At 46.0% G+C, this 27,959-nt stretch overlaps 1 protein-coding gene across 2 annotated transcripts; it reads right to left on the bottom strand.

The window, feature by feature from the left end:
• Window positions 1-341: 341 nt before the first annotated feature.
• Window positions 342-27,599, bottom strand: LONRF3 (LON peptidase N-terminal domain and ring finger 3). 2 transcript variants are annotated; one of them, XM_006135328.4, is made up of 12 exons: window positions 26,951-27,599; window positions 24,933-25,051; window positions 24,132-24,254; window positions 21,437-21,592; window positions 19,270-19,510; window positions 18,053-18,143; window positions 13,335-13,449; window positions 9,308-9,429; window positions 7,663-7,821; window positions 4,061-4,223; window positions 2,907-3,056; window positions 342-1,707 (listed from the first exon to the last, which is right to left on the bottom strand). In XM_006135328.4, the coding sequence occupies exons 1-12, from the start codon at window positions 27,483-27,485 to the stop codon at window positions 1,549-1,551; spliced, it is 2,133 nt and encodes a 710-aa protein (XP_006135390.2). In that variant the 5' UTR covers window positions 27,486-27,599; the 3' UTR covers window positions 342-1,548. The 2 variants fall into 2 exon arrangements, with proteins under 2 accessions (XP_006135390.2, XP_075797238.1); XM_075941123.1 differs by lacking the exon at window positions 21,437-21,592 and having other exon boundaries at window positions 26,951-27,598.
• Between the last annotated feature and the right edge of the window lie 360 nt (window positions 27,600-27,959).

Raw genomic sequence — 27,959 nt, 5'->3', positions numbered from 1 at the left:
CAGGAAGCATCCCCTCGTGTCCTTTCATGTAACGGTTTGAAACTGTACTAAGGGCATGTTTTCATGCTGCAAAAGATCACTGCTGCCATGATCAATCTTCTGGAGTTTGATTTAATGGGTCTAGTTAAGACTCACTAAATTGAACTCCGAGGGCTCCCGTGCCATCTGTCCAGTACTCCTGCAAGGTCAGGCCCAAAACATTACGAAGCAACAAAACATGAAGAAAAAGTGAAAGCCAGTTTACACTTAGCCCTTAGCAATGAAGCTGTCCTCAGTCTGACAAGAGAAATGCAGAAATCAGGGAGAGATTTGCAGCTAATGGAAAAGCCTGGAGGTGAAGATGGAATAAATAAGAAATTTATTAAAATACCGTTCTTTGTATGCCCTCCTGGAGCCCTACATAGCAAAAAAACCGAATCATATTAATTACAAACACAACAAGAGCTTAACATTTAAAAGGGCTGATAAAGAATTGCTAATAATCAACGTGAAATGCCACCCCCAACTGCAGCTCCTTCGTGAAAGGTGTCTCACATCAGTTCCTGCTTTGTGACAGTTGCTAGCTGCAAGCCTCTCAACACTCCAGAAAAATACATTTCACTGCGAGCTGAGATGGAGTGCTCCTCTTTATAGCTGTGCAAAAAATGAACAGCGAGATCCTAAATTGTCTCTGGGCAAACCCCACTGAGGTTTGCTATCCAAAGCCCCAAGTCAAGAAGACACTTCAACATATGCTTAAGTGCTTTGCTTAACTGGGAGCCAAGTTAAGATCTGAAATTACTATCATTTGCAGGTAGAGCTTGAACCTACAAAGTCGGCATATTCACGGCAGGCTGTATTGGGGAAATCCTCGGAATATAGAAAGAACACTGGAGAGAAGTAGAAAAAACATTCAAAGTACTCAAACACAAATGTGTAGAAAAATGATCGAAGTAGTAGCTTGTGTATTCCTAGTATCTTTTCCCCAATCATTCATACATGGTAAGACACCATAAATAAATAGAGCAGCTTACTTCCTGTGTAGAGAATGTACACATAAATAATTACAATATACATTTGGAAATCAAAAAAAGACATTGTAGTGCAAAAATAAGTGATCAAACAGAAGTTGTGGTCATAATACACAATGCTATATAAACCTGAACCATTTGGAATAAAAGTTCATTGAAATAATGCTTTAACACTATTCGTATTTCTGTTTCACATTAAACTGCACAGATTTCATTCATCTATTACTACAAAAAAAACCACCTCAAACTTTCAAAAGGTTTATGGCAAACAAGATCACTTTAAGTTTTGTTCTGTTACATAACACCAATCCTAGTCTAGCAGTGCACCGCTGTAGTCTCCTTAAAGTTCAGAGTTCCAATGGATACTACTGAATGCTCTGCTAATAGCCTTGGCTCTTTGTATTTTCTTGGGAAGTTAGACTTCCAACATGTCCTGTTTTGACACGCACGTCCGTAAGACATTATTGCAGTTAGATATAGTCGCAAGAGGAGCTCCACAGTCAAGTATTGCGAGAGGCTTCCCAACTCGTGCTCAGCATCATCGTGACCTTGCACGGGACATGAAGGTAAGGACACGTCTGATGCCATTCAAGCGGTCTTTCAGGGATTTCATGGCAAGAAACGGGAGCTGAGCTCTACTCTCAAGTGGAAGGACAGCAAGGACCCACCAGCACCATGCAGGGCCGTTGGGGTTAGCCTGCAAGAGAGAACACCGCGTACATTAGGATCCAAATGCCCAGATTCTGTTGGCGACTTAAAATCCCGGCAGAATACTAAGACTGCCAATAAAAATGCAACCAACGCCTTCAAATAGTCCCTCCAAATGCCATTTTAGTAACTTCTAGACATTAGCCTGAAGTACAAAGTTTATATCCAGACCCTGAACTTTTCTCCATCATGTGCAGTGTTTGAATTAGACCCATTTTGGCTTCTAATCATCTGTCGTGTGTGTCTTCTGCATTACCTTAATGTTATGTCATAGACCCAAGCCTAAGATGCTGGCCCTACTAAATGTATGGCACCATTTTGGTCAATGTCATGATCAGACTTTAAACATTAATTTCAGTTTTGAAATAGCTGAAGTTTCATGGTGTTGTAACTAGAGATCCCAACTCAAAGGAGCTGCCACCCCTCCACCCAAGAAAGGGTTGCAGTACTGCTCCCTTGCTTCCGGGCTACTGCTGGTGGCAGCGTTGCTATCAGACCTGGGCAACTGGAGCCCAGCTCCGAAAGCAGCACTGCTACCAGCAGCAGCACACAAAGGATGGCCTGGTCCTTCTGTGATGGTGGCTGGCCAAGTAGCAGCCCAGCTCTCAAGGATCACAATCTCACAACCCCTCTAAAATAACTTGAGCCCCTTCAACTCCCATTTGGGTCAGGACCCCTGATTTGAGAAATGCTGGTCTTCTAGTGTGCTTTTACGCTATACAAGACCCGATTTTCCTAGGCTGCAATGTGTTTCATAGCCATAATTTTGGTAGGGCCCTGCCTATTGAGTATTTAGCACCCCAAGATCTGTTCTATTCTGTAGTTGGGATTTAGGGTCTCCCACATCTCAAAGAATTGAGCTCTGTAGCACTAGCATCAAGTTTGCCCTGCCATTGGATTGTACAATCTCTATTCCCTGCCTAATTTTGGGAAGTCACCAGGAATTAGTTTGGTCACCAGTTCTCAGGAAGTCAAATGAAATAATCGAACACTAACATCGACTTGCTCAGAATTATTGAAGCAACAGCTTGAGGCAACATACTTGAGCTACTGAACAGTTCCTACAGAATCAGAGAGGATTCATATTTTCTTCAATGAATTGGAACACTTTGGTTTATCCATTTGTAATGGCTAAGCTTTGTAAAACAACAACATCCTCTATCCCTGGATGAATCTAAAGGCAAGTACCTGTGGATCAGGATCCTTAGTTGGCATTGGACCAAAGTGACTGAGAATTCGACTCTTGAGTGCTTGTTTGAGTGAGTTAAACCACGTATAAGCCTGATCATACACAGAGTCATGCAGAACAAGTAATTCAGCAGAGTCCTCTCCTTGCACCTGGAGTTGACACAAGGAGGGAATGAAGCTAGAGTTAGCTGCATTTTCAGTTTCAAAAGACACGACACATTCTGATTTCTTTGGAGAACTCTTGGGCAGATCCTGAATGTTTGTTCTTTAATTATTTTGTCTGAAAAGCATCTCAATCAAGGTTCTTCTTGGGCTCTCTTCACCCACTATGCTCTAAAAAAAGTCCATTTTCAGAACAATCACTTAGACATGGGTCCCCAAGTGATGTTACAATCTTTTAATGTAACTCTTTGGGGCAAGCCCAGTCTTCCTTTAGCTAACTATGGGTTTGCACATACCTACCACATTTTGGATATGTTCTATATTCTCTCCATAATAGTGGACTTCATCTAAATTTAACATCGCTAGTGGGAGCGGGAGCGGGAGCGGACCCTTTGCGCCCAATAGTTTAACTGGCTAATTGAATAGTCAGTGCAATTTGCATCAACTATTCGATTACTTGATAAGGGCACCTCCACAGCCTGGGGCTGTTGCTACACTTCAAAGGCCAAAGTGCTGCAGGGAACATGGGTCCAGCAGAAGACCCAAGCAGTCGCCCCCCTGCCCTCCGAGCCCCGTGCTCCTGGTGGCTTTTTAAAGTGGCAGTGCTGCATAGAGACCAAGGTTTGCTGGGGAGTCTCAGTCCTCAGCTAACCCCGGGCTTCATGTGACACTGCTACTTGGAACCACCTCCTCCTCCTGCCCCCCCCCCTTGCTGCCACTTTGATAGAGGCAGCAAGGGGGGCGCGCGCAACTAGTAGACTAGTGTGTTGACTATCCAATAAGCATTTGCTTATCCGATAGTCGACTAGTCATTCACATTCCTAGCTCCCACTAATTTGGATTTGGTCACTGGCTTTGGCCCTACATCCAGTGAGATCTGATTACCTTGATAAAGCAGATCTAAAATACCCTACCGGGCAGCCTGGCATGATCCCAGCCTGATACACACACTGCCTGTATCAAAACACTCTCTTGGAAAATAGTCTTCTCACCTTCTGATCCTCGATGTACTCAATATCGGCTGTGTTGTATCCATCACGCTGGCTGTGCTCTATCACCTTAAACCTCCTCCTGCCAATGCTGTCTACAACCGAGCGCCCATCAGCAAAGAATTCAACGTTCCTGATCTCCAGAATGCAGCCATAATCAGCAAACCTATTTGATCAAGACACAAGCAACACAACTGGCTGTATTCTTGCCAGGCTTGGCGCTGTATGCCAGGCTTGGCGCTGTAGCTCGATTGGACAGCTTTAGGACACAGAGATGTTTGATCAGTGGTGGCTGAGTGCTCCACGGTTCTCTTCAGTGCTCCTGAGCGTTACACACCCCTTTTCAACACTGGACCACAGTGGGGTGACGGGAGCTGGAAGGCCAATACAGGCTCCCCTATACTTGGGGAAGCCCCGAGCCAAGGTTCCCACGCCTGGACTAGAGCTTCTGGAGACACAAGCCATTCTGGGCTCCCCTCATTTTCCAAAGCGTTTCTAGGTGGGTATTTCTGCGCACAGAACTACAGTTAAAGTTAATTTAACATAAAGCCGGTCACAGTGGTCTCAAATCAATCTGACTCACAGCAGCGTGAGGCACATCAAATCTCTGGGGAGCCACATTAAGACTAGCAGCTAAGGAAATACCTTTTTCCAATGCACATGTAGCACCACAGCCAAGTGCCTAGAGGGTTTCCACACCTGCCATTCCATGATTTCAAGCTTGACTTTTGCAAGTGCTCTACAAGCCAAACGCTTATTCAGATTGCTTTGAAACTTGGTGTGCCTCATGGGAACACGAGGTAGCATTAATGACCCATATGTGGGGTCATCTGATCAACGGGATCCAAGTTACAGATCTCCAAAAAGAAAAACAAACCAGTTTCCTTCTGTGGCATTGTTCTGTGAAACAGACATACTAACGTCTTCCATAACATAAGAACTAGGAGCTTCGGGGGGTAGCCGAGTTGTTTTTTTTCTGTAACAAACTAGCAAGCAAATGGTCTGGTAGCACTTTATAGACTAACAAAACATGGGGTCACCAAATGAAATGAATAGGCAGCAGATTTAAAACAAACAAAAGGAAGTTTTTCTTCATGCAGCACACAGCCAACCTGTGGAACTCCTTGCCAGAGGATGTTGAAGACCTGGACTTTAACAGGGTTCAAAAGAGAACCAGATGACTTCATGGAGGTTAGTTCCATCAATACTAATTACCAAGAATGGGCAGGCATAGTGTTTCTGGCCTCTGTCAGGGGTTGGAAATGGGTGACAGAAGAGGGATCACTTTATTCCCTGTTCTGTTCACTCCCTCTGGGGCACCTGGCATTGGCCACTATTGGCAGACAGGACACTGGGCTAGATGGACCTTTGGTCTGGCCCACTCTTTCCATTCTTATTTTAAAGGCTAGATCCATCACAGACCTTGCTGAGACTGATGGTGGTGAACCCACCTTCAAATAAAACAAGTAAGGGTCAGTTCATCACAAGTCTGACATTAAAAAAAGAGTGTTGGACTGAGCAGCCAGAGGTGGCTGCAATGTGTGTGTCACGGGTGCCAATTCTGTTTGGTGGGAGAATAATCAGAGAAAGAAAACACATTAAGCGTGTGACTGATTCCTGGGAGAAGATGGCTATTAGGAGCCTGAGGAACTGGGTAATAAGGGGCTAGGGGTTCGGGGCTATTCACAGGGATGGGGGCCCAGTTCAAGGCTTGCCTGAGAAAATCTGGTTTTTACTAGTCCCTCAGGGAGGGAGGAGGTCAAGCAGCTACTGGGGCAGATTTTCGTTTATTTAGAGAGATGGCATGGAGGTTAGGAACTGACCATGTTGCCTGATGTTCGGCCCACCTCTGCATCGTCTAACCAGGGAAGGACAAGCTGTGTCCGTCAGCGAGAGTCACTTGAGTGGAAATAATCTGAGCCATTCCCTGCTGTTCAGCTTGTACGTTGGATCGTATCAGAGGTGTGTCCAGGAGCTGTAGGTGCCAACTCTGTGGCTGCTGCCGGGCTGGAGCACCCATGGGAAAAATCTGTGGGTACTCAGCAACCCTCAGCAGGTAGCCAGCTCCCCCTTTCCCTCAGCACCTCCTGCCCCCTGCAGTCAGCTGTTTGGAGGCATGGGGTGGTGCTGAAGAGGAAGGGGAAAAGCAGGAACTGGACAGGAAGGGATGGGGCAGGGTAGGGGATGTGCACACCACCCTTGGGGCCCAGAGGAAGCCAGCACCTGTTCCAGGAACCAGGATCCACTTTCCTGTGCTTTTTGTCCTTTAATAGACAGAATCCTGTGTGTTACACTGAAAGGGCTGTAAAAAGGAGACGTGCTAGCGCTGTGGGGTTGGCAAAGAAGAGGTCCATCGTCACAGGGCTTACTGGAGCTTTGCTACAAGACGGCAGGCGGCCCCTGCAATGTTAAATCTGAACTGGGCATTTTCAGAGCTTTGCTCAAAACATTTTGCAAGGGACCACCCAGCAGCCTTAATCCTCTGTTCTAATGACCAGCGGCAATAGACACCGTTTATTATTTGCCACTCCGTCTTCGAATATTGGGACTTTTCTGTACCATGGAAGATCTCGGATAACAGTGCAACGGTTTAGAAGGGTAACTCGCTTTCTATGTATCTGCATTGCAAGAGAACTCTATGGCCAGTAGGGTTAGTAAGAACCAGGGAAGGTCTGCGAAATCTACAAAGAAACACTTACCAATGATTGTAGTAAGTTTTGCTCTAATCTCTGGCTCACACAGACCAGTATGAAGCTGGTGAGAATTCAAAGTGTAGATGATTGCATCATGCTGTCAGCATATCGATGCCAAATACCCACCCAGTGCATATACGGAGTTGACTCTACTTATCCCAACCACTGCAAGGAAGAGGGATAGCTCAGTGGTTGGAGCAGTGGCCTGCTAAACCCAGGATTGTGAGTTCAATCTTTGAGGGGGCTATTTAGGGATCTGGGGCAAATCTGTCAGAGATGGTACTTGGTCCTGCTGTGAGGGCAGGGGTCTAGACTTGACCTCTCAAGGTCACTTTCAGTTCTAGAAGATGGTATATTTCCATATAAAATACATTTAATACCATGCAGATGTCAATATGGAACACGGTTATTTCTTGATTGTAAAATGTATCAGCATTCCAAGCTAGTTGGCAGTAGCAAAGAAAGAAATGTAAAACCAAGGTGACAAACGCCTTTTCCCCAGCCACATACTCCAGGCCAATAGCTGAGTGCAGGGCTGGGGAACCTCAGGCCCTCAGCTGGATGAGGCTCAGGGCTTCCCCCACCCCCAGCATTGGGGGCCTGTACTGCTGCTCCAGGCCCCTTGCAGGCTGGAGCACACAAAATCTACCAGGCTCTCCCCAGCCCCCCACCCCGCCCCAGGCTCTGCTGTGCAAGGTGAATGTGGGGTGTGTCTTTCTCCTCCTCAATCGGGGCCATAGTGAGGGTTTGACTGCTCCTTCCCCAATCAAGCCCATTCCACAACTGTGCTTTATTGGGCTTTCAGCAGCTTCCTCTGAGGCAGCCAGTATGGAGACAAACCACTGGACTGAACAGATCACAGGCTGGATCTAGAAGAGTTACTACCCCCGCTGGCACACACGGCTCACTCACCCTTTGACAGGATCACTGAGACACATTCCGAATTGTTTGGTGCCAGTCTCCATACATCTCCGAATCATCAGTCGGTAACACGGCTCAAAGATGTGCAGCGGGCAAGGGACTGTGGGATAGGCCATTGTGCAGACGAAGATGGGGACATTCTTATTTAAACTGCAAGGAAAAAATCCATGACGTTTGAGAAAAACGTGCACCATCTTCGACAAAGCATTAGCGGAACAAATCGTAGACATAATGCAACAGTGTAGAGGATGCCTTGCCACGGAGCTTTACAATAAAATGGAAACCAAGATTTCTAGACCGTGCAAAGGTTGCTAAGCTATTTTTTGCTGTTATTCCGAAGAAGGGCATTTCGATTTCATTATAAGTAATGGAACTTTTTAACGTCACCTTTCTCCAGGTTGCTTTAGAACTCAAACAATCCTCGACTTGCCCCTTTCCCATCCAATTTCCAACTTGTGTATACACTGTGGCTATGTCTACACTGGCAGGTTGTTGTGCCAGAAGTATGCAAATGAGGCTAAGTGTGGAATATTGCCGAGCCTCATTTGCATACCTAATGAGCCACCATTTTTGTGGAAGAGGCTCTTGCGCCAGAAGGAGCTGTCTACACTGCCTCTTCTTGCGCAAGAAAAGCCCTCTTGCGCAATGCTGCTACGCTGATTATTTTGAGGAATAACGGCGTTGCGTAAGAGGGGTTTTCTTGCACAAGAAGGGGCAGTGTAGACAGCTCAGGGCACAAGAGCCTCTTCTGCAAAATGGCGGCTCATTAGGTATGCAAATGAGGCTTGGTGATATTCCACAGAGCCTCATTTGCATACTTCTGGTGCAACAACCCGCCAGTGTAGACATAGCCTGTGGGTTGTGGAATTCCACTTCCAGGCATGGCGACGTACACCAAGGTCTACAGAGGGCAACGGCATTACAATGCACCTCTATTACTGGATTGATTGCCTCCTGTTTTCAAATAAAACTTGAAAGCAATTGCAAGAGTAGACTATCAGATAGTAGGGATGCAAGTGATTAGTTAAGCTTTTCCTTATTGGATAATTATCAGACAGTTGACTAGTTGCTTCTTCCTCCCTTGCTGCCTCTGGGGCAGCAAGGGGTGGGGGGGAGCAGGAACCAGTGCTGGGGAGAGCTTAAAAGCCTCCCCCCCCCCCCCCGTCTCCACAGTGTGCCGGAGGGTAGCAGGGATTGGGCTTGAGCCACGAAGTCAGCTGATTCCCAGCTCGTGTCCAGTTGTAGATGCTGCACCTCCACTTTTTAAAAGTATTAAGAGCCTGCCAACTCCTAATACATTTAAAAATCAGAAGCACAGTGGCAGGGGGGATGGACAGCTGATCCCTGGCTCCCGCTGCATCTCACCCCTCCCCCCCCCCACGCATTAGCCTTTAAATATATGAAGAGCTAACTCTACTAAGGCTCACCTGCTTATTGACAGTCGATTAAATTAAATTTAACCTCCCTATCAGATAGCTGAAAGTTTAGTCTTGTATCTGAGCCCTGCACTTCTTGAATCCCGTAAAACTGAGTCAGCTACTTGCAGTATCTTAGAACATGTTTTACGATGAGGAGAACCATGCAGTTGCTAGTTGATCAACTTTTTAAAGACTAGTTAGAAAGACAGATTACATACTTGGAGAGCTCTGCAATTTCCTCTTCATACACCTTTCTTCTCTCAGTGAGTTCCTCTGGAAGATACGTGGCTATTAACTCCTCCATCACTACTGTCTTGCAGTATCGCCTCATGGCCAAGCACTGCAATAAAGAGGCGTAACTGAGCTGCTATCAAACAATACGCAGCAATGGCTGCCAAGTTCTGTGTTGTGGAAGCCTCCTCCTATGCAGCCTTTTCTTCATTGTATTCTGTCACTTCCACCGTGAACTGAAATAGCCACTAATCCATTTCCCCTGCTTGCTGACCTGCCTGTGACCATCAAAGTCTAAACACTCCAGGAGCTGGACATTACAGCAATTGAATCTACTAGTACAGTATTGTACAGAATCTGTTGTGTCGAGTAGGGGCGTTTTACTAGAGCCCAGAAGCCATGGGTAATTAGTGTTCTTGTGACATATATACAGCTACGTAGGAATGCTAGAAGCGTGTTACTAAATGTCTAAAGGAAGCAATTCAAGCACAGGTTTGTTCAGGAGAAAGGAATATTGATTGGCCCTGTCTGCAGAGGTCAAGCTTTGAACACCGGAGAATGGAAGTACATGAGTAATTAAGGTAACCAAAGCAATCCAACCAACAGAGGCAATTAACTTGAGAATGAAAAAGGGTCATGGTACTGGCAGCCCAATGACCAAGCAACAGGGGGGTCACTTAAAATATTCCAGACAATGGTCCCTCTAATCTTTGCCATCCATGTGCAGAATAAGTTTTGTTATGTGCACCACGGCATGTGTAAAGTGTCCCACCAGAAAAAACCATGAACCTAGTAGTGGATACTCTGCCAATCAGCTGGGCAGCATTGGAATTAGCGATGTTAAAATGTGCTTCATTAAGTAACCATGTGTAGGGAGCCTGGACAGCCCCAGCCTTGACAATAAGTGATGTCTGCCTTGTCTACCGTGCGGATTTCTAAAAAGCAAAAGCCAGGCGTGTCAAGTCCGGTGCATGTATGCATGCAGGCGTGGTTTAGGAAGCAGGAATGCTTTGAGCCACAATGCAGTTTAAGCAGGGTATGCAAGACCACGCCAAAAAACACACGACAAGCAACCTCGTATGGGTACTTCTGTTTCTGATAAGCAAAAATGACAGTTGCAGCCATACAACGGTCAACTATGCACATCGCAGCAACATCCTGAGTAGGATGTACCCCAAATAGGACACTGGGAATTGGGGGTAGGGACACGCACATGCGCCATTGGGGGTAACGTGTGCTAGCGGCAACCAACCAGCCTGGGGGAAATCTAGGGTGAAATCACTGTGCTGTGAGCACAGGATCACGCCGGGTTACAGGACAGATGGGACAACCCCCACAGCACCACACTACGGGACATAGGAAGGGCACCGATTTGAGATGTCTGTTCAGCAAGGGGCTTAGATCAGCCTTACTACCCTAGGTCCTAGATGACCTTCATGCCCTGCACTGGTGTCCTAGGGAATTCCAGGTCCAGAGCTTGCAGGCCTGGGCTGTATAGTACTCCTCTAATGGGCATAGATAACCTACACACAGTAGGGAAAACACCCTCAAAAGCTGTCCTTTTTCACAGGGATGATTTCCCAAGGCTCTTGCATTTCCTCAAAGAGCTGGATGTATGTTGCAAGTGTTTCATTACTCCATTCAAAAGGTTAGTGTCCAAGTTAAGCAATCATGTATAGTTTTAACAAAATACAGGACTATGTATCACTTTAAAGACTAACAAGATGGTTTATTAGGTGATGAGCTTTCATGGGCCAGACCCACTTCCTCAGATCAAATAGTGGAAGAAAATAGTCACAACCATATATACCAAAGGATACAATTAAAAAAATGACGAGGAGTCCTGTGGCACCTTATAGACTAACTGAAGTGTAGGAGCATAAGCTTTCATGGGCAAAGACCCACTTCGTCAGATGCATGTGGGTCTTTGCCCACGAAAGCTTATGCTCCTACACTTCAGTTAGTCTATAAGGTGCCACAGGACTCCTCGTCGCTTTTGCAGATTCAGACTAACACGGCTACCCCTCTGATATTAAAAAAATGAACACACATGAAAAGGACAAATCAAATTTCAGAACAGAAGGAGGATGGGGAGGGGGGGGAAGAGGTAAATGTCTGTGAGCTAATGATATTAGAGGTGATAATTGGAGAAGCTATCTTTGTAATGGGTAAGATAACTAGATCCTTTGTTCAGACTCAGGTGTAAACTGTTGAATTTTAGCATGAACAACAGTTCAGAGGATTCTCTTTCAAGTGCAGTCTTAAAAGGCTTTTGAAGCAGGATGGGTCTGGCCCACGAAAGCTCATCATCTAATAAACCATCTTGTTAGTCTTTAAAGTGCTCCATTGTCCTGTTTTTTGTTTCAGCTACACCAGACTAACACGGCTACATTTCTATTACTATGTATAGTTTTATGTTTTAAAATTTGCTCCTTTTGAAGGGGACATTTATTTCTTTACTGATTTAGTCTGCGTGTCTTTTTAGAGCTTGATACCACGGATGCGTTTCCCAGTGAGCTTAGTTAACTCTATGCATTGTATTCACTTCTGGCTTGTGCAGCAGCAAGTCGGTATCTAGTACTATTTACTTAGTGTATCAGAACCAGAAGAGAACAAAATCTTGTACAGACTCTTCCCCTTTCCACCACAACTAAAAACCTGTGAGTGCACAGTTCAGCAGCAACACTTTTTTTAAATCCCACCTCTGAAAATGGGGGACAGGTCTCCCCACATTCAAACATTTATTACCCTCAACCCCCCACCTCAAGTTTTTATAAAGCTTTTAAATAAGTATACATCCCTTCAAAAGACTAAGAGTAAAAACTGAACAGCAAGCCAAACAGAAGAACGCCTATCAAATCTTACTAGCGAAGGCCACACAATTTCATAAATTTCAAGCCACAAAAAACATTAGCATGTAAGGGACTTGATTGTACAGCCTGTCTCCGACTTACAAACTGGTTACGGACCAAGCAAATGGTCGTAACTCGGTTTGTTCGTAAGTCGGACCCCATTGAGTTACATGTGACCGCGCTGTTCGTAACTTTTGGTCGTAACTGCGAACGGTCTTAAGTCGACCGTTCGCAACTAGGGGACCGGCTGTATCCTTTTAAGGCATGAATCTAGAACATAATTTGAAGGTCAAGTGAGCAACTGATGACAAGTAACATCTTTGCTTGTTCCAGTGCTATGCCCCACCTAGGCTGACGTGTGCCGAGATCAACAGTGCTCTGCCTGAACAGGTCACACTGAGCTCTGTGCTTGAGGACTAAGTCAGGGGTCTCCAACCTTTTTAAGCACAAGATCACTTTTTTAATTTAAGTGCAATCCAGGATCTACCTCAAACCCAATACTCCTACCCCTGCCCCACCTCCACCCCACCCCTTCTCACTCCATCCTCCCTCCCCCATCCTCACTCACTTTGACCAGGCTGGGGCAGGAATTTGGGATGTAGGAGGGGTTCAGGACTGGGGCCGGTGTTCGGAACGCAGGCTCCAGCTGGGCACCGCTTATCACAGGTGGCTTCTAGGGGGTCGTGCAGGGGGCTAAGGCAGGCTCACCCCTACCATGGCCCTGCACCACTCCCAAAAGCAGCCAGCAAACTCTCTATCTCTGCCCCCCTCTGCTCTGTGGAGATGGGGTACAGGAAGAGCATCCCAAGATCGTTGCCCTGCACAGCAAGCAGAGGGCTCCCACAGGCAGCTCGAGGGCAGGAGCAGAACAGCAGTGCTGAGAGGCAGTTGAAGTGCCGGCACTTGACAGCCTCTCAGCCAAACCTGTCAGGATCCCCCGTGAAAGGCTCCAAGATCTAGTAGTAGATCCCGATCGACTGGTTGGTGACCACCGGACTAAGTGTTTCAACAGAAAACAACTCTGAGCCTTGGAGACATTTAAAATGGTCTCTTTTCCAAATCATATGGGATGTCAAGTATATTGGGAAAGAGCAACCGATTCCTGAAGTCAGTAATTCCCTCTCCCCTCCAGCTTATGCCGACTAAAGTCACGCGTCCTTACCTCAGAAAGCCCTTCTTTGCACAGGGGACATTTTGGGTTGTGATCTAGGCATCTTTCAAGACATTTCAGGCAGAAGGTGTGCCCACAAGGTGTGGTGACTGGTTCATAGAAAAGCCTGGAAGGGAACAAATCGACACAAAAGCGACAATATCGTGTAGCAAGACTAAGATAAGAGGCAACTTCATAACAGCTTCTTTCCATATCTATTCAGTCGGTACAATTCGGTGCGCTTTAGTCAAGTCTGTTTTGCATGGTTTGTGTCTTTAATCCATTAAAGGGCGTCCCGATTACCAGTCTAATGTGGGGTGCATTCTGAAATCCTGGTTCATTGGAAACAGAAGATTTGCCACTGATTTCTGCTTGAGCAGGACTGCGGTGATGAATAGCAGTATAAAATATTAAGATAGGTCTTTTATATTTTTCAAATGAAGCCGATTAGAAATAAGGCCCTAATCTTATAAACCCTAACTCACATGGGTCAGGTCAAGTCAAGCACAACTCTGTCATTTGGGGATCTATACGATTAGTAAAATGGGTGTTTGCTACTACATTACTGCTACTGAGTCTGTTTAAGTCTCCAGAAGCGAAGAGTGAGGGGGGATTTGATAGCAGCCTTCAACTTCCTGAAGGGAGGTTCCAAAGAGGATGGAGAGAGGCTGTTCTCAGTAGTGACAGAACAAGGAGCAATGGTCTCTAGTTGAGGTGGGGGAGGTCCAGGTTGGATATTAGGAAAAACTATTTCACTAGGAGGGTAGCCAAGCACTGGAATGGGTTACCTAGAGAAGTAGCGGAGTCTCCATGCCTAGAGGTGTTTAAGTCTCTGCTTGACAAAGCCCTGGCCGGGTTGATTTAGTTGGGATTGGTCCTGCCTAGAGCAGGGAGCTGGACTTGATGACCTTCTGAGGTCTCTTCCAGCTCTGTGATTCTACCATATCTAATGGCTGGATATTTAATTGTGTGTGAACATATCACGTAGCTTCTAACTTCCAACTGAGCATTCTTCCACAAAAAATGCTATTAAATTGTGATTCTGCTTTTCAAGAAAGTTTTTTTCCTGGCTAAACTCTTTGGAAGACCAAGTGATTCCAAATACATTTTCCCAGCTGACGAGCATTGAAAAAAAGCCCAGGGATGTTACCCAAAATCTCTAATTGGAACTAGAAATGGGACCATTCAAAACCCCATTACTTTGCTCTTAACCAAAAAAAATCCCAAAGCCTCAAGTTATTTAGCCTGATATATACTTAATTTTATTAAAGATAATCATTTTTTTAAGTTTATCAAGATAAATATGGGTGCAACTGTCTGTGCATAAAAACTGTTATTAAACCTACTCTGCATGCTGAGAAAATTAAGAGCATTTGACTTAAACTGACTATTGCTGGTTTTGTTAAGTGTATTATTGACATAAGTACAGACATTTAGGCTGTGTCTAGACTGGCAAGTTTTTCCCCGCAAAATCATTTGATTTTGCGGAAAAACCTTGCCAGCTGTCTACACTGGCCGCTTGAATTTCTGCAAGAACACTGACAATCTTATATGAGATCATGTAAGATCGTCAGTGTTCTTGCGGAAATACTGTGCTGCTCCCGTTCAGGCGAAAGCCCTCTTGCACAAATCATTTGCGCAAGAGGGCCAGTGTAAACAGCCCAGTACTGTTTTTCCACAAAAAAGCCCCGATGGCGAAAATGGCGATCGGGGTTTTTTTGTGGAAAACTGCATCTAGATTGGCCACGGATGCTTTTCCACAAAAAGTGCTTTTGCGGAAAATCATCCTGCCAATCTAGACGCGATTTTTCCAAAAATGCTTTTAACGGAAAAGTTTTCCGTTAAAAGCATTTCCGGAAAATCATTCCAGTGTAGACGTAGCCTTAGTGAAGGAGCATCTGAAGGAATAACTAAATGCCAGAGTTTTATCTTATTGCCCATCAGCTAAAATCCTCTGTAAATGGTTCAATGAGAATAAACCTGGCTGCAAAATATTACTGGTTTTGCTTTGAAATGCTTAATGCCACATTCTAAAGTGAGTGTTTGTACACTTAATAAACTCACTACGATTTACTTGGACAACTAAAACTTTACATGTAAGCATCCGTACAGGAAATGTCTATTAGAGGCAGTCCTGATCCAGCTCTTACTGAAAGTTTTGCTGTTGAATTTAATGGGAGCTGGTTTAAGACCATTTGGAGGTAAATATCATTTAAAAGTAAGATTTCTGGAACGCATGCATCAGGCGCAGTAGGGCAACAGCAATAATATTCATCCCAGCTAGGAAATAACTGCTCACTTTCTAGCAAACACGGAATCAGAAATGCACAGCTGGAAGATCTTGGCAGCTCATCTACTCAGCCCCTGGGCTGAGTCCGGATTTAATATACCTCCTCCTGAATATACCTCATCTTGAATAGTCAGGAATCCTACACAAGTGCAAACGTGCACTTTTAGGACACAGAAGTGCTCCTGATGGAGCTGTATGGGCTTTTTACTATGCTCCTTCTATTTCCTTTGCATTGTGAGTTTGCTGGGCACCCAACATAGCTGGAATGAGTGACTCACCACCCCAAAACATGTTCTGCCAGTGTCTACCAGCTCCTAAAAAGGATATAGGTCAGTAACCTGGAAAAGGGATATAGGTCAATCGTAGCTTCTCCTATTAGCTGGCGAAAGGTCACTAATTAATTAGTCATTGAATCATAGACGATTAGCTCGAAGCAGGACCAACCTCAACTAAATCACCGCCGTGTAAAGTAGTCCAAGGTACGTCAGCCTCCGAGTCACTGATAAGATCTTTCTGAATTACAGAATATGGCTCGTGGCTACGAGGATCACTCTACTATGTGTTCATATCAATGGCAAGAGGAAGCCCCTCCCACAGGATCTCAGTTACACAAGCCTTTACATCCATGTGGTCTCAAAGGCTGACACTCCATGTGGCTGCAAGGGTCTGTGCTGTCCTGAGTCACAGGATCATGGCCAAGATCACCACAGCCGGACTACACCCAACGCTGATCACTTAAAAATATGAATCAATTCTGGTTTAGCAAGGAAGGAGATAGGTCAGAGCTAAGTAATTTTAAAAAATGCACCTGAAAATGGCTTTATAAATGGCCAAGCTGACAGCCTGATTACAAACAGCTCAATTCAAATTATGGGCATGTGTGGAGGGGAGTGTTTTGCTTTTGGTAATACTGAGTCATTGGAAAGCCGTGTGAACTCTCTCAACACTTGGTTCAGAGGTACAATTTAATCATTTTTTGTAAGTTTTAACAATTTGTTCCAAGCTGAAACGAAGCCAAACCAAATATCCTATTTTTCCAAAATATTTCATTGTTTTATAAATAATTGTAAAATGTGTGTTATTTGTGGGCTTTTCAGTTCAAAGAATGAAGCAAATACAAACTTCTATAGCCATGCATGTCCAGAAAAAACAAAACTAAATGCCATTTCATTTTAAAGTTAAAATCCAAATAGGAGATTAATCCAACACAGCTAATTTGTTTTGTGGACTTTTTTCCTGAAGTGCAGGTGTACCCTTGGTCATAGCCCTGAGAAACTAACTTCTTATTTTCATGGCCACAAATCAAGGTAGCCTGAGAATTCATTAACTAAATTATACAAACTGACAGACCTGCGAAAGGAGCTTAAAACTTTAATCAACGTTTTGTGGAGGAAACGTATACTTAGTTTTGCTACATATTTCAATAATTTGAATTTAGGCTGTTCATACACCGCTACAAGGATTAAGCTAGCATCTTGTATCCGAATACTTATTTGCAGTCTCTTCTTGCTGATCTATAGAAACACATGATTTTATGGTCACATGATGGCTTGAAGCTAGAGATTTCATTTGGAATAATTTACTAACACATTTCTAAATGTTAGAGAGGCAAATACATCTGCCCAAGTTTATTGGTGATGCATGCTCTGCTCACAAGACTGATGTGTTAGGCAGCTCCCATTTTCCATGTGGATATTAATGGCACCTCCAAAGACAGATCAGTGACATTCATAGAATCCTAGGGAATGGAAGAGACCTCATCAAGTCCAGCCCCCTGCCCAAAGCAGGACCAACCCCAACTCAATCAGCCCAGCCAGGGCTTTGTCAAGCCAGGACTTAAAAGCCTCTAGGGATGGAGATTCCATCCCCACCCCAGGAAACCCATCCCAGTGCTTCCCCACCCATCTAGGGAAATTGTTTTTCCTAATAGCCAACCAAGACCTCTCCCACATTCAGTGTGAACAGAGCCCGTATTAAGTTCCCTGCGCAGACTTATTTTGACTAAGTACAAGAGAGAAACAAAGGAATTCCATTTGCTTATAAAGGTCTTTGCTATTGCAACACAGATACAAAATAGCATCACTATAGGACTTGCATTACTGAGACGACACTTTCAAATATGAAAAATGCATACATGGCCCATGTCTTACATTAACTGCAGAAGACAGTCTGATTTCCACTCAGAAGAGTCTTTCAGAGATGTTTACTAGTCTATTTAACCACTGACATATATCTTTTGCCAAAAAAGTCATTTATCTGGGGCATATCTAAAGCTTTCAGTCACGGTCCCATTCATAGCCATCTCAAAATCAAATACCTAGGAAAAACCCCAACCCCACCCAACAGCTTCCAAATGCCAGAAAACTAAGACCAAGTAAGCTAGGAATGCCACAGATCATGTCAGTGAAGAACAGCACCCTCATTAGAAAAGAATGGATACCTCATACACAGAGAGCAATCCAGGTCAGAGGGGTCCACAAGTTCAAAGGGAATGCGGTGCCCAGCACTGGATCCTCTGGCATCTACGGCATCTATTTATAATTCAAAGTAGTCATCAGCATACAGAACAGGACAGAGATTAAATTAATGTCACATTTCAGAGCAGCATTTGTGGACATTCATAAACAGCATCTCATTTTTACATCGAGTCTTATTGAATCTAGGGATGTACGTGACTAATCGACTATCCGATAAGGAAAAGCTTATTGGATAGTCCACATGCTAGTCGACTAGCCCCTCCCCCCCCCTTGCTGCCTCTATTACAGAGGCAGCAAGGAAGAGGGAAGTCGAGGGGGTGCTGGAGGGAGCCAGCTTACAAGCCGGTTTCTCGTACCTCCAGCTCCGTGGGAGGTGGCAGGGGCGCCGTGGGGGCGTTCCAACTTTGAAATCTACAGGAGTCCCACTGGGGCTCTTGTACATTTCAAAGCAGAAGTGTCACATGGAGCCTGGGTCCAGTGGCGGACTCTGAGTTCCCTACTGGCTCCATGTGGCGCTTCCTCTTTGAAATGTACAAGAGCCCCAGGGGAGAATCTTCTACATTTCAAAGTTGGAAACGCCACGTGGAGCCCGGGGTCAGCGGGAAGCTGCGCTCTAGAGAACCACATCAATTCAATTCGAGTCCGGACTAGAATCCGGAGCAGTGAGGGGGCTACGTGAGCAGCCCTTCATCCCCGTAACCATGCCAGCTTCCCGGGACAGGGCGTTTTTGCTCACTGTGCTTGCATACCTAGAGTATGTGGGAGGTGCCGACTGAACCACAGCAGCACTTGGACTGGACGCAGAGGGAGCACCCAGCTCTCCACGTGTGCCATTAGCACATCTCACGTCACGTGCCCTTGCTTTCAGCAGGCGTCACTTCGGTAGCGCCCTTAGGAAGGGACGAGGACGGAAACAAGCAGGAGCTGGCAATGCTGCACGTGGGCCACAACAAAGTGTCTTGTGGGCCACTGCTAGAACCCTGGCAGGCCACACGTGGCCCACAACTGCTCCAGAGTGAATAGGAAAGACGCAAACATCTTAATTTGGAGCCCAGGCCTGCGCTCTCATTTAAGCTAAAGCTTCAGCTGGAATTAAACTCAACACAGTTTTCCTTATTCAGGCCACAAACCCACTGCCTTCCTGGTACAGGCCCAGTCCGATTTCATTACACAGGGTTACCTTTCTTTGTGATTTTGCAGGGCACCTCAGCACTCCTCGTCTCCTCAGAGCAGTACTTTCTCTTCAGGAGGCTGCATTTCTCAGCCATGAGAAGGGCAGACTCGGGGGTGGGGGGGTGTTGGTTCTCATCCTCTGAGCAGCCTTTTTTACTCTCTAGCATTTGAACGGATTTTCTCAGACTGCAGTCAGTCGTTATTTGTTCTTCCTGAGCAGGGAAATCCTTTTTCTGTTCCACATTTACCTGTACCAAAAAAGGTTGAGACCTCAGGACTGCAGTTCTCCAGCATTTTCACTCTGCACATCACTTCGTAAGAGCTCCTCTCTCACCCACCATCTTGACCAGTTGTCAAAAGCCGTCATGTTGTGGACCGTCAGGAAAGGCTCTGCAAGCCAATGGACCACAGCATGAGGACCACTGCATCTGGGACTTTGTCAGTCCAAATACCACCTTCCCACAACACTTTTCTAGGCATCTATAACTTAGCCATGAGACTGATTCAGGCAAATCTCATCCTGTAAGTCATCGCCTGATTGATGGGAACATCTGACTTGTTTTAAGTATTGAACGTCTGGTTAGAAAACTGAACACCATGGCGGTGTCTAGACTGCATCCCTTTTCCATAAAAGGATGCAAATTAGACCTATCGTAATTGCAAATGAAGCGGGGATTTAAATCTCCCCCGCTTCATTAGCATAAAAATGGCTGCTGCTTTTTTCCGGCTCGGAGTTTTGCCAGAAAAAAGCGCCAGTCTAGACGCGGATCTTTCAGAAAATAAAGCCTTTTCCGAAAGATCCCTTATCCCTTTATTTTCCGAACGATCCGCGTCTAGACTGGCGCTTTTTTCCGGCAAAGCTCAGAGCCGGAAAAAAGCAGCAGCCATTTTTATGCTAATGAAGCGGGGGAGATTTAAATCCCCGCTTCATTTGCAATTACGATATGTCTAATTTGCTCCCTTTTACGGAAAAGGGATGCAGTCTAGACACAGCCCATGTGATCTTTAGTGCAAGGGAGGAGTAATAGTATATGGAAAACAAGTAAAAGTTCATACATCCATATCACTGAAGTAGCCTCTTCTCTTACTCTATAGCTAAAATGGGCTCCTAGTTCCTATGTTTATAGGAGCCTCGGTATCCCAGAAAAATGGTAATAAATTAAGTTCTGCTGCATCATCTTTAATCCTATTGTTTCCATATTAGGCATTGTTTTATGAAATGGTTGCTATCAGATTGTCAAATCAAATGGAGGGACTGATTCCCCTAACCCCACCCCAGGGAATATAAATATTGGTGGCTCTTAATGGCCTACAGCATCGGAGAACATGGTACACAGGCAGAGCATGGTGGGGGTGGGAGGGTAAGGAGAAGAGAGATTAACTGTCTCCCTCTCATCCCAAGTTATCCATCTCATTCAGAAGTTGCAATTTGAGGGAGGGTGCCTCTTCAGAAAGCACAAAAGGCCTTTCAGAAGACTATGGCATTAACTTAGGGTGCACTGGAACACAGCTGTGCAAAAGTCACCATTCTCATTCCCAGGAATTAGTGCAAAACTTTCCTACCTCTATATGAAAGAATTTACACCCTCCGAGTTTCAGGTTTGGATGAATTAAAGATAGTCCTCAGCCAAATCCCCGAATCCAAACTCCCACAAACTGGTGAATTCTGACTCTGAAGCCAACCTTGTGGCTGGCCCGTATACTGTAAAATCCCCGATGCGGAACTTTGGATCCAAACTCAGGACACATTTTGTGGATGACCTATCATTAGGTAAGAGCTATATCAAAACTCTTGATCTGAACCCCTCCCAAACTTTGACATCTGCATTTGAACTTCATTACTCAGACCATCTCTGTTGTCATCTATGTGCAAGATTACTAGAATGTTAGCATAACCACAGGTATAGTAAATAAAGGGTTAATTTGACAAAAGAGAGGGTCCAGTCCATAAGAGAATAAGGCATCATTTGAAGTCCAACAGCCTTCCTTCCTTATGTGTCATTAAGCTGAATCCAATAAAAGTCCATTTGTTGCTTCGGGGATTGAAAAGATGCAGACTTTAGCTTGCCTATGGGAATCAGATTGCTGAACATAAAAACCTGAAAAAAAGTATTATTCAAATGTTCTACGTGACACAGTAAAATTAAGAACCACACATCAGAGTCTCTCTTTACCTTGAGCAACCTTTGTAGATTGTGGCTGGTGTCTCCAGATCCCACTGAATTTAGAAGATTCCCCTTTAATCTAGAGTGAGGTGACAACAGCTGCAGGATATCTGGTAAGTGTTCCTGAGCATTTCCCGGGATGGGTGAAAATAAACTAAGTAGAAGCTGTGATACAAAACAGAACACTTCACTACTTAGCTCTTTTGCATTCACTAAAGGGAAAATGGGGATTGCGAGGAAGGGGAGGGCTGACAAACATCTCTGATTTGCAAAGCCACAAAAGCATTAGTCCTAATTAGAGCTGGGGTGAACCCCAAGGAACAAAAGCTGGTGCCATGCATGCTCACAATAAGCAAAACAGTCAATTTCAGCATATTGAACTGACGCATTGTCAACTGGTTTTGTTCTTTACACTAACACAGCTTACACACAAAAATTCTGTTCTGCAGATTGTAGAACTAGAATTCTACATGAACAAGCCTGCAGCACAGCTTTGAGAATTTGACATGAGTCTGTGCTATCCACCATAAACTCCCACTAAAGTCATTGGGAACTGAAGGCACTTACCACCCCCAATTACATCTTAGGACACACCCATTTTTTGGGACAAGAAAAAAAGCAGACAGTGACAAAGCTGCAGGCATTTAAAAAACAGGCACTGGCTTCGACAACAGACAACAAATGTATCTAAAAAGCTACTCAAATTATTAGCCATCAGCACAAGACAATTTATTTGCATGCACCCAATTTCCTGTTTTAAAAAAGAGCAAATAGTTTCACCAAATTCCAGACCTGGTTCAACAAAGCTCACATGTGAGTTGAGTACTAGGGATATTTAACTGCAGGTAATCAGCTGATTGAGTAGTTGATGGAAATTCCATCCACTACTCGATTAGCCAATAAGAGGGAGGGGAACTGCAGAGCCACAGTGGGGTTAGCATCCGGCCTAGGAGCTAACCCTGCCACGGCTCTGCCTTTCAAGTGTATTAAGAGCCTGCTCTTAATACATTTAAAAAGCAGAGGCACAGTGGGAGGGAGTGGATGAGAGCCGGGAATTAGCCGATTGCCGGCTCATGCCCAGTTCCCTGCTACACCTCTGCTTCTCCCTTCCCTAACCTCCCCCCCGACACTGTGCTGGAGCAAACTGGTTTTTAAGCTGCACTGGGTTCCTGTTCTCCCCTCCCCCGTTTGCTGCCTCCGATAGAAGCAGCAAGGGGGAGGAGGCGTGACTAGTTGAGTCACTGCTTGACTAACCAATAAGCATATGCTTATGGGGTAGTCGACCAGTTGCTTACATCCCTATTGAGTACATCCTGTATTAACATATATAACCATCTATAGTCCTTTTAAAGCCAAAAAGGGATTCCTTTTGAGAGAGACTGCAGAATTGAACCTTCCATGTGCAAACTCAATCCAGCGCAGTTTGCCAATTACAACGAGCAGCATGTCAATTTTCACTTGAAGGGTTTTACAAAAAGCAGCTCTCAATGTTCTATTGACCCTTCGCAGAGCAGTATCATTTGGTGCACTATAGCTGACAGTCGAGTTTATCCTCAGGACTCTATTGCTTAGAGATAAATTGCATTAGGTAAGAGTACTTTGAGCCTGGATTTAGAAACATCAGTTCATTACACATCTTGCCCCTGGCGCACAGGAAGGTATCACTACAAAGTGATGCACGGATCAATGACAATGCATGAGACTACATTTTGGGAAAGGCATGTGCTGGTAATTCAAAAAAACACCACAAATATCTGCAATCACTCACAAAAATCTCCCAGTTGGCTACACTGCAGACTGGAGTACATAGCTGCTCTGACAGGAGAGGGTTCTAGTTTGTTTTCACTGTAGGGCCCACAACTAAGAATTATATTTTGTATGTTGAGTGTCCCAGCAAGACTCATTTCCAATAACCAAGGCTCAAACTTACACATGCAAACCTAAGTTCAAAGTTCAAACTGGCACAATTATCAAAGGTATGCAAATAAGGATTAGCAACCTTAGCTTGCTCTTTAAAAAGCTACTCCAACAGACATCTGCATACGGTAGCTTAGTTTGCCAGGAGAGATCTATAACAAGCATCTTCCAACCGTTCACATGACCCAGGTGGCTTTATTAGCAGCAATCTTTGGAAACCGTTTTTTGTATAAGACTTTTCCTTTCTTTACTGTATCCCTTTTGTGCCCCGCCTGCTTGCTGATGCTTGGCAGCAGCGTTAGAGACTATGAAAAGGACGATGCTGCTCTCAAGCGGAATCCTGATCAGGCTGCGTAATGTTTTCCGTCTGAGTCACGGAGCTGACACAACATTACTAGAAACTCCCACTTCTGTCCCAAATGATAGCACCAGCTTACCTGGCAACAGGCTAGGAAACAGACTAAGTGAGACTGCAGGGAGTCTAGTAGAGCAATACTGTACTGGCCTCCCACTGATAAACAACTCTGTTCTCTAAATGACAACAGGCAACTCCCCCTAATAAGGGCACAAAACAGCCTTGCATACACTATGAATTGCATGCTCTCCTATCCCTACCGAAACTGTATTTTCAAAGTACAATCATAGATACAGAACAATGAAAACCACAATGAGCACACCCCGCCCCCCCAGACATCACCATGTAATCATCTTTACTTAAGCCCGATAACCATTCCATTTCATTTTCAGTGCTCTACCAGTGGTGTTGCACAACATCTAAAGAACTCACCTTTTGAGCCTCTGATTTGGCAGTCCTGTTCCCAAAATCCAGTGCAAGGCAAAACAGAAACTCTCTCAAAGATTCTTCTATTTTCCCCACATTAGCTAATGCTTGTCCTTTCCTTAAGTGACCCTGAAAAACAAACAGATTCACACTAGTTTATAGCCTTTTATCACATTTCGAACCGCCTGAATAAAGAATTACGATGGAAAACACAAACTTTCCAATTGACAAAAATAGGCACCAAGCAGCAATTGTGTAGTCATATTAAAACAATGTAGACTGAGCAATTAGAAGTCTCAGAGCTTCAACGACAACCAGTCTGAAGGTTTTTCCTATTTAGTTCTTAGATAAGTATCAAATTTACTCCTCCCTCCACAAGCACATACTCAAGTTTACGCTCACAACATCTGGATGCAGTGAAACTGGTGTCGTTGAAAACCTCAGGCTCCTTTATCTCTTTATTGGAGAGAAACGTTACCCCGTCCCACTTTGATCTCCCAACTTTCTCTAATGCATCCTGCTAGCACCATATAAACACTGCACTCAACTACTGGCAGGACACGAGAACCCAACCTCCTCGGAAATCAGAGACAATTGTGCTATCAATCAGCAGCTGAGCTAATCTGCCTTCTCCCCGCCAAAGAATTCAGTTGTATTACCATGGAATGCGCGAGTTGTACTGATCTAAGATGCTGAGAGTTCAGGCACCTCTCAGACTCCGTTCTTCTGTGCGACAGCATTTGGTAAGCCGCTAGGATGGCCAAAGAGGTTTTACCCTGAAATATGTTAGTTAAAATTAGAACTTACCTTGGACCAATATGGTTGGAGCCTGCATGCTGTTTCTGCATCATGCAATGCACCTTCATAAGATTTCAAAGTAGAGTTAATCTGGGACCGGTTGCTATATAATAAGTGGTCATTTGGAGCTGCAAATAATGGAAACATTAACTCATAAGTACTACAAACATTACTGACACTGGCCCTTTTTAAAGACGTCTTAAGCAAAAGCTCTCTCTCAATGGTCTGAGGAAGGCAAACACGCATTGTTTTAAAAAAACAAGCACAAAAATCAGATATGGCTCTTTCCCTGCATACATAAAATTCACAATAGCTCGGAAAAGAAGTCACAAGCCCAGACAGAACATCAGATTGTTCGTAGAAGTTGACCAGAAAGATTCAAAGGTGTGTCATAATGATCATGGTCCAATTAATGCTCCATAGTGTACATTTTAAAATGACTATCTTCTGTTTCCAAAAGGTTTGGAAACAAAACTTGTAAACTGTGCACAAACCACTTTTGCATCTTCAAAGAAAGTTAGAGGACATAACCCAAAGAACTGTGCATCAACAGCTTCTTTCACTAGCACAATTTAGTCCCATAACAGATATTACCTCGCCCACACTGTCTCTAATAGCAGTAACCATCAGTTATGTATCACAGCAGCATAAACCAAATGACCTCATCCTTTCATACACTAAGTGCTACAATGGCTAGACACAAGGGGGTTTAAGTTAAACAAGGGTACCTTGGACGAATAACCCGTTACTTTAACTTTTTTTACATTAATTTATGCAACACTACTTATTTTGTAGCTACAACACACTTGAATCTTTTTATCAAATCCAAACCATTTGTAATGTTTATTATTGGCTGGACACAGTTAACTGGAACCGCTTTCACAGATGATGTTCTGTAGAATTATAAACAATCTAATGTCCCTAATGCATGGGAAATACAAGGGGTTTTTTTTTTGGGGGGGGGGGAGGGGCTTGGCTGTATGGGACACAAAACTGTCATGAATTCCAAAAGTGACCTGCATGTATTGGAAGATCTAGCACTACCTCTCCAATAAAGTCATTTGACAAGCAAATCCCTCACCAAATTAGGCCAGGGTATTTTAAATCTTTTCCCTCATTGCAACAGTGTCACCACGTGCTGCCTAAGTCAGATGTGTCAAGCGAGAGGGAAAGCCTTATTTAGGCAAAAGGCAGCAACCCATCTTCGGAAACGAAGCATCTCCCAAAGAGCTCCACGCAATGGGAAGCCGTGACAGTGACTCAGTGGCGATTTTGATCAATCGGATCAAACCTCTGGGATGCTTTCAGAAACATGACCCAGTTTGTTGTTACTTCACTGGTTATACAACCATGCCATAAGAAGGGGGCAGGGAATCCAGACCAGAGTCGCAGGCTAAACGCTTATGCAACACGCTGCTCTCCTGACCTAGTTTCACTTTAGACTTAAAAACCCCAAACAACACCAGCTCCCCAAGCTACCCGCCTCCCCCCAAAAGAGACCGAGACACAAAGTAAGTAAATAGGATGCCTATCGGTGCAGCCTGTCAAACGACACAGCAGCAGACGCAGAGCCTGTTATATGCCCAGTTTGCGCTGCACGCTGAAAGTCCGCAGTACGCCCAGGGCCAACTGTCTGGTAAACAGATGGAGACTTTCAAGGGCGCTAGCGCACCCCGCATTTCAGACCCCCAGGCTGCTGCTCCGGAGAGGACTCGGCTTTCGAAGAGGCTCTCGGCAGGCCCGCTGCCACACCCATTCCCGAGCTGGACAGACCACCCACAGGGCGCCCCCGGGCTGAAAGTGTGCGGCTTGGCCAGCCGGGTCTGACCGCGCTGCATTTTAAGTCGCCATCCAGAAACGTGGTTGCTAGAAACTCGGGCTCCCAAGAGCCCCCCTCTGCCCGGCTCCGTCAGCCGGAGAAGTTGCAAATGGAAAACCACCCCAGGACGGAAGACTCCCGATTTGCAGCAGGAACCCCCTTAACTCTGCCCCACGTTGGGGGGGAAGGGGGGAGGAGGAGTCATTACCTAAGCTGACGGCTTCGTTGTACTTCTGCAGGGCAGCCTGCAGTTTCTTCTCCTTATATAAGAGGTTCCCTTCGTGCCGGAGCTGCGACGCCTTGGCTTGGCCGGAGAGCCACTTGGCCAGCAGGTTGCTGAGAATGACATTGACGCGAAGCGGCTGCCCGGCCGCCCCGCGGTCCTGGCACAGGGCGCAGAGGGGCTCGCCCGCCCGCTCCAGGCACTTCTTGCAAAAGGTGTGTCCGCACGGCAGGGAGACGGGCTCGAAGAGGAAGCCCTGGCAGAGGCGGCAGCGGAAGAGATCCCCGTCGCGGGGCTGCGGCAGGCTGCCCCCGGGCAGGCGCTCCCGCCGCCGGATGCCCTGCGCCAGCCCCTCCACCAGCGCCTCCAGCTGCTCCGCCCGCAGCGGCTGGTGGCGGGAGGCCAGCTGGTAGAGCCGGCAGGCTTCGCGGAGCCGCCCCCCGCCCGCCAGCGCGTCGGCCCGCCGGAGCAGCCCCTGCCCCTCGGCCGCCAGCTCCGCGCTCTGCGGCTGCGAGCCCATGGCCCGGCCTCTACCGGCCGCCGGGGCTGCGCTGCGGGGCTGCCCCCGCCGCCGCCCGGCCGCGCCCCCGATGCTCCATGCTGCTCACGCCCGGCAGCGAACCGGCGGCCCGGCGGGGCGGCCGCTTATATAAAGCGCGGGCGCACGTGACTCCGCCCCTCCCCGCGCGCGGCGCCGCTCATTGGCCGGCGCCCGCAGGATGGTTACAAAACCAGCCCGTTTTGTAAGCGCGCGGCGCCGGGCGCGGACGGGGAGTCGCTGCAGCGGGCCCGGCTCTTGCATAAAGCCCGGGGGGAGCTGCGGAGACCGGCCCGGGGGTTGCAGGGGGGGAGCTGCGGAGACCGGCCCGGGGGCTGCAGGGGGGGAGCTGCGGAGACCGGCCCGAGCGGTTCAGGGGGGGAGCTGTAGAGACCGGCCCGGGGGTTGCAGGGGGGGGGGAGCTGTAGAGACCGGCCCGGGGGCTGCAGGGGGGGG

The sequence above is a fragment of the Pelodiscus sinensis genome, chromosome 13 (assembly GCF_049634645.1).
Source record: "Pelodiscus sinensis isolate JC-2024 chromosome 13, ASM4963464v1, whole genome shotgun sequence".
NCBI lineage: Eukaryota > Metazoa > Chordata > Testudines > Trionychidae > Pelodiscus > Pelodiscus sinensis.
Note: the sequence above shows the minus strand (reverse complement) of the source record. Positions and strands in the feature narration are given on the sequence as shown.

Coding starts and splice junctions, on each gene's coding strand:
- LONRF3 (XM_006135328.4), bottom strand. CDS start 27,485: ATGGGCTCGCAGCCGCAGAGCGCGGAGCTGGCGGCCGAGGGGCAGGGG. Junction 4,224..7,662: donor CTCAGTGATCCTGTCAAAGG/GTGAGTGAGCCG, acceptor TTGATCAAATAG/GTTTGCTGATTATGGCTGCA. Junction 1,708..2,906: donor CTAAGGATCCTGATCCACAG/GTACTTGCCTTT, acceptor TCTCTCTTGCAG/GCTAACCCCAACGGCCCTGC.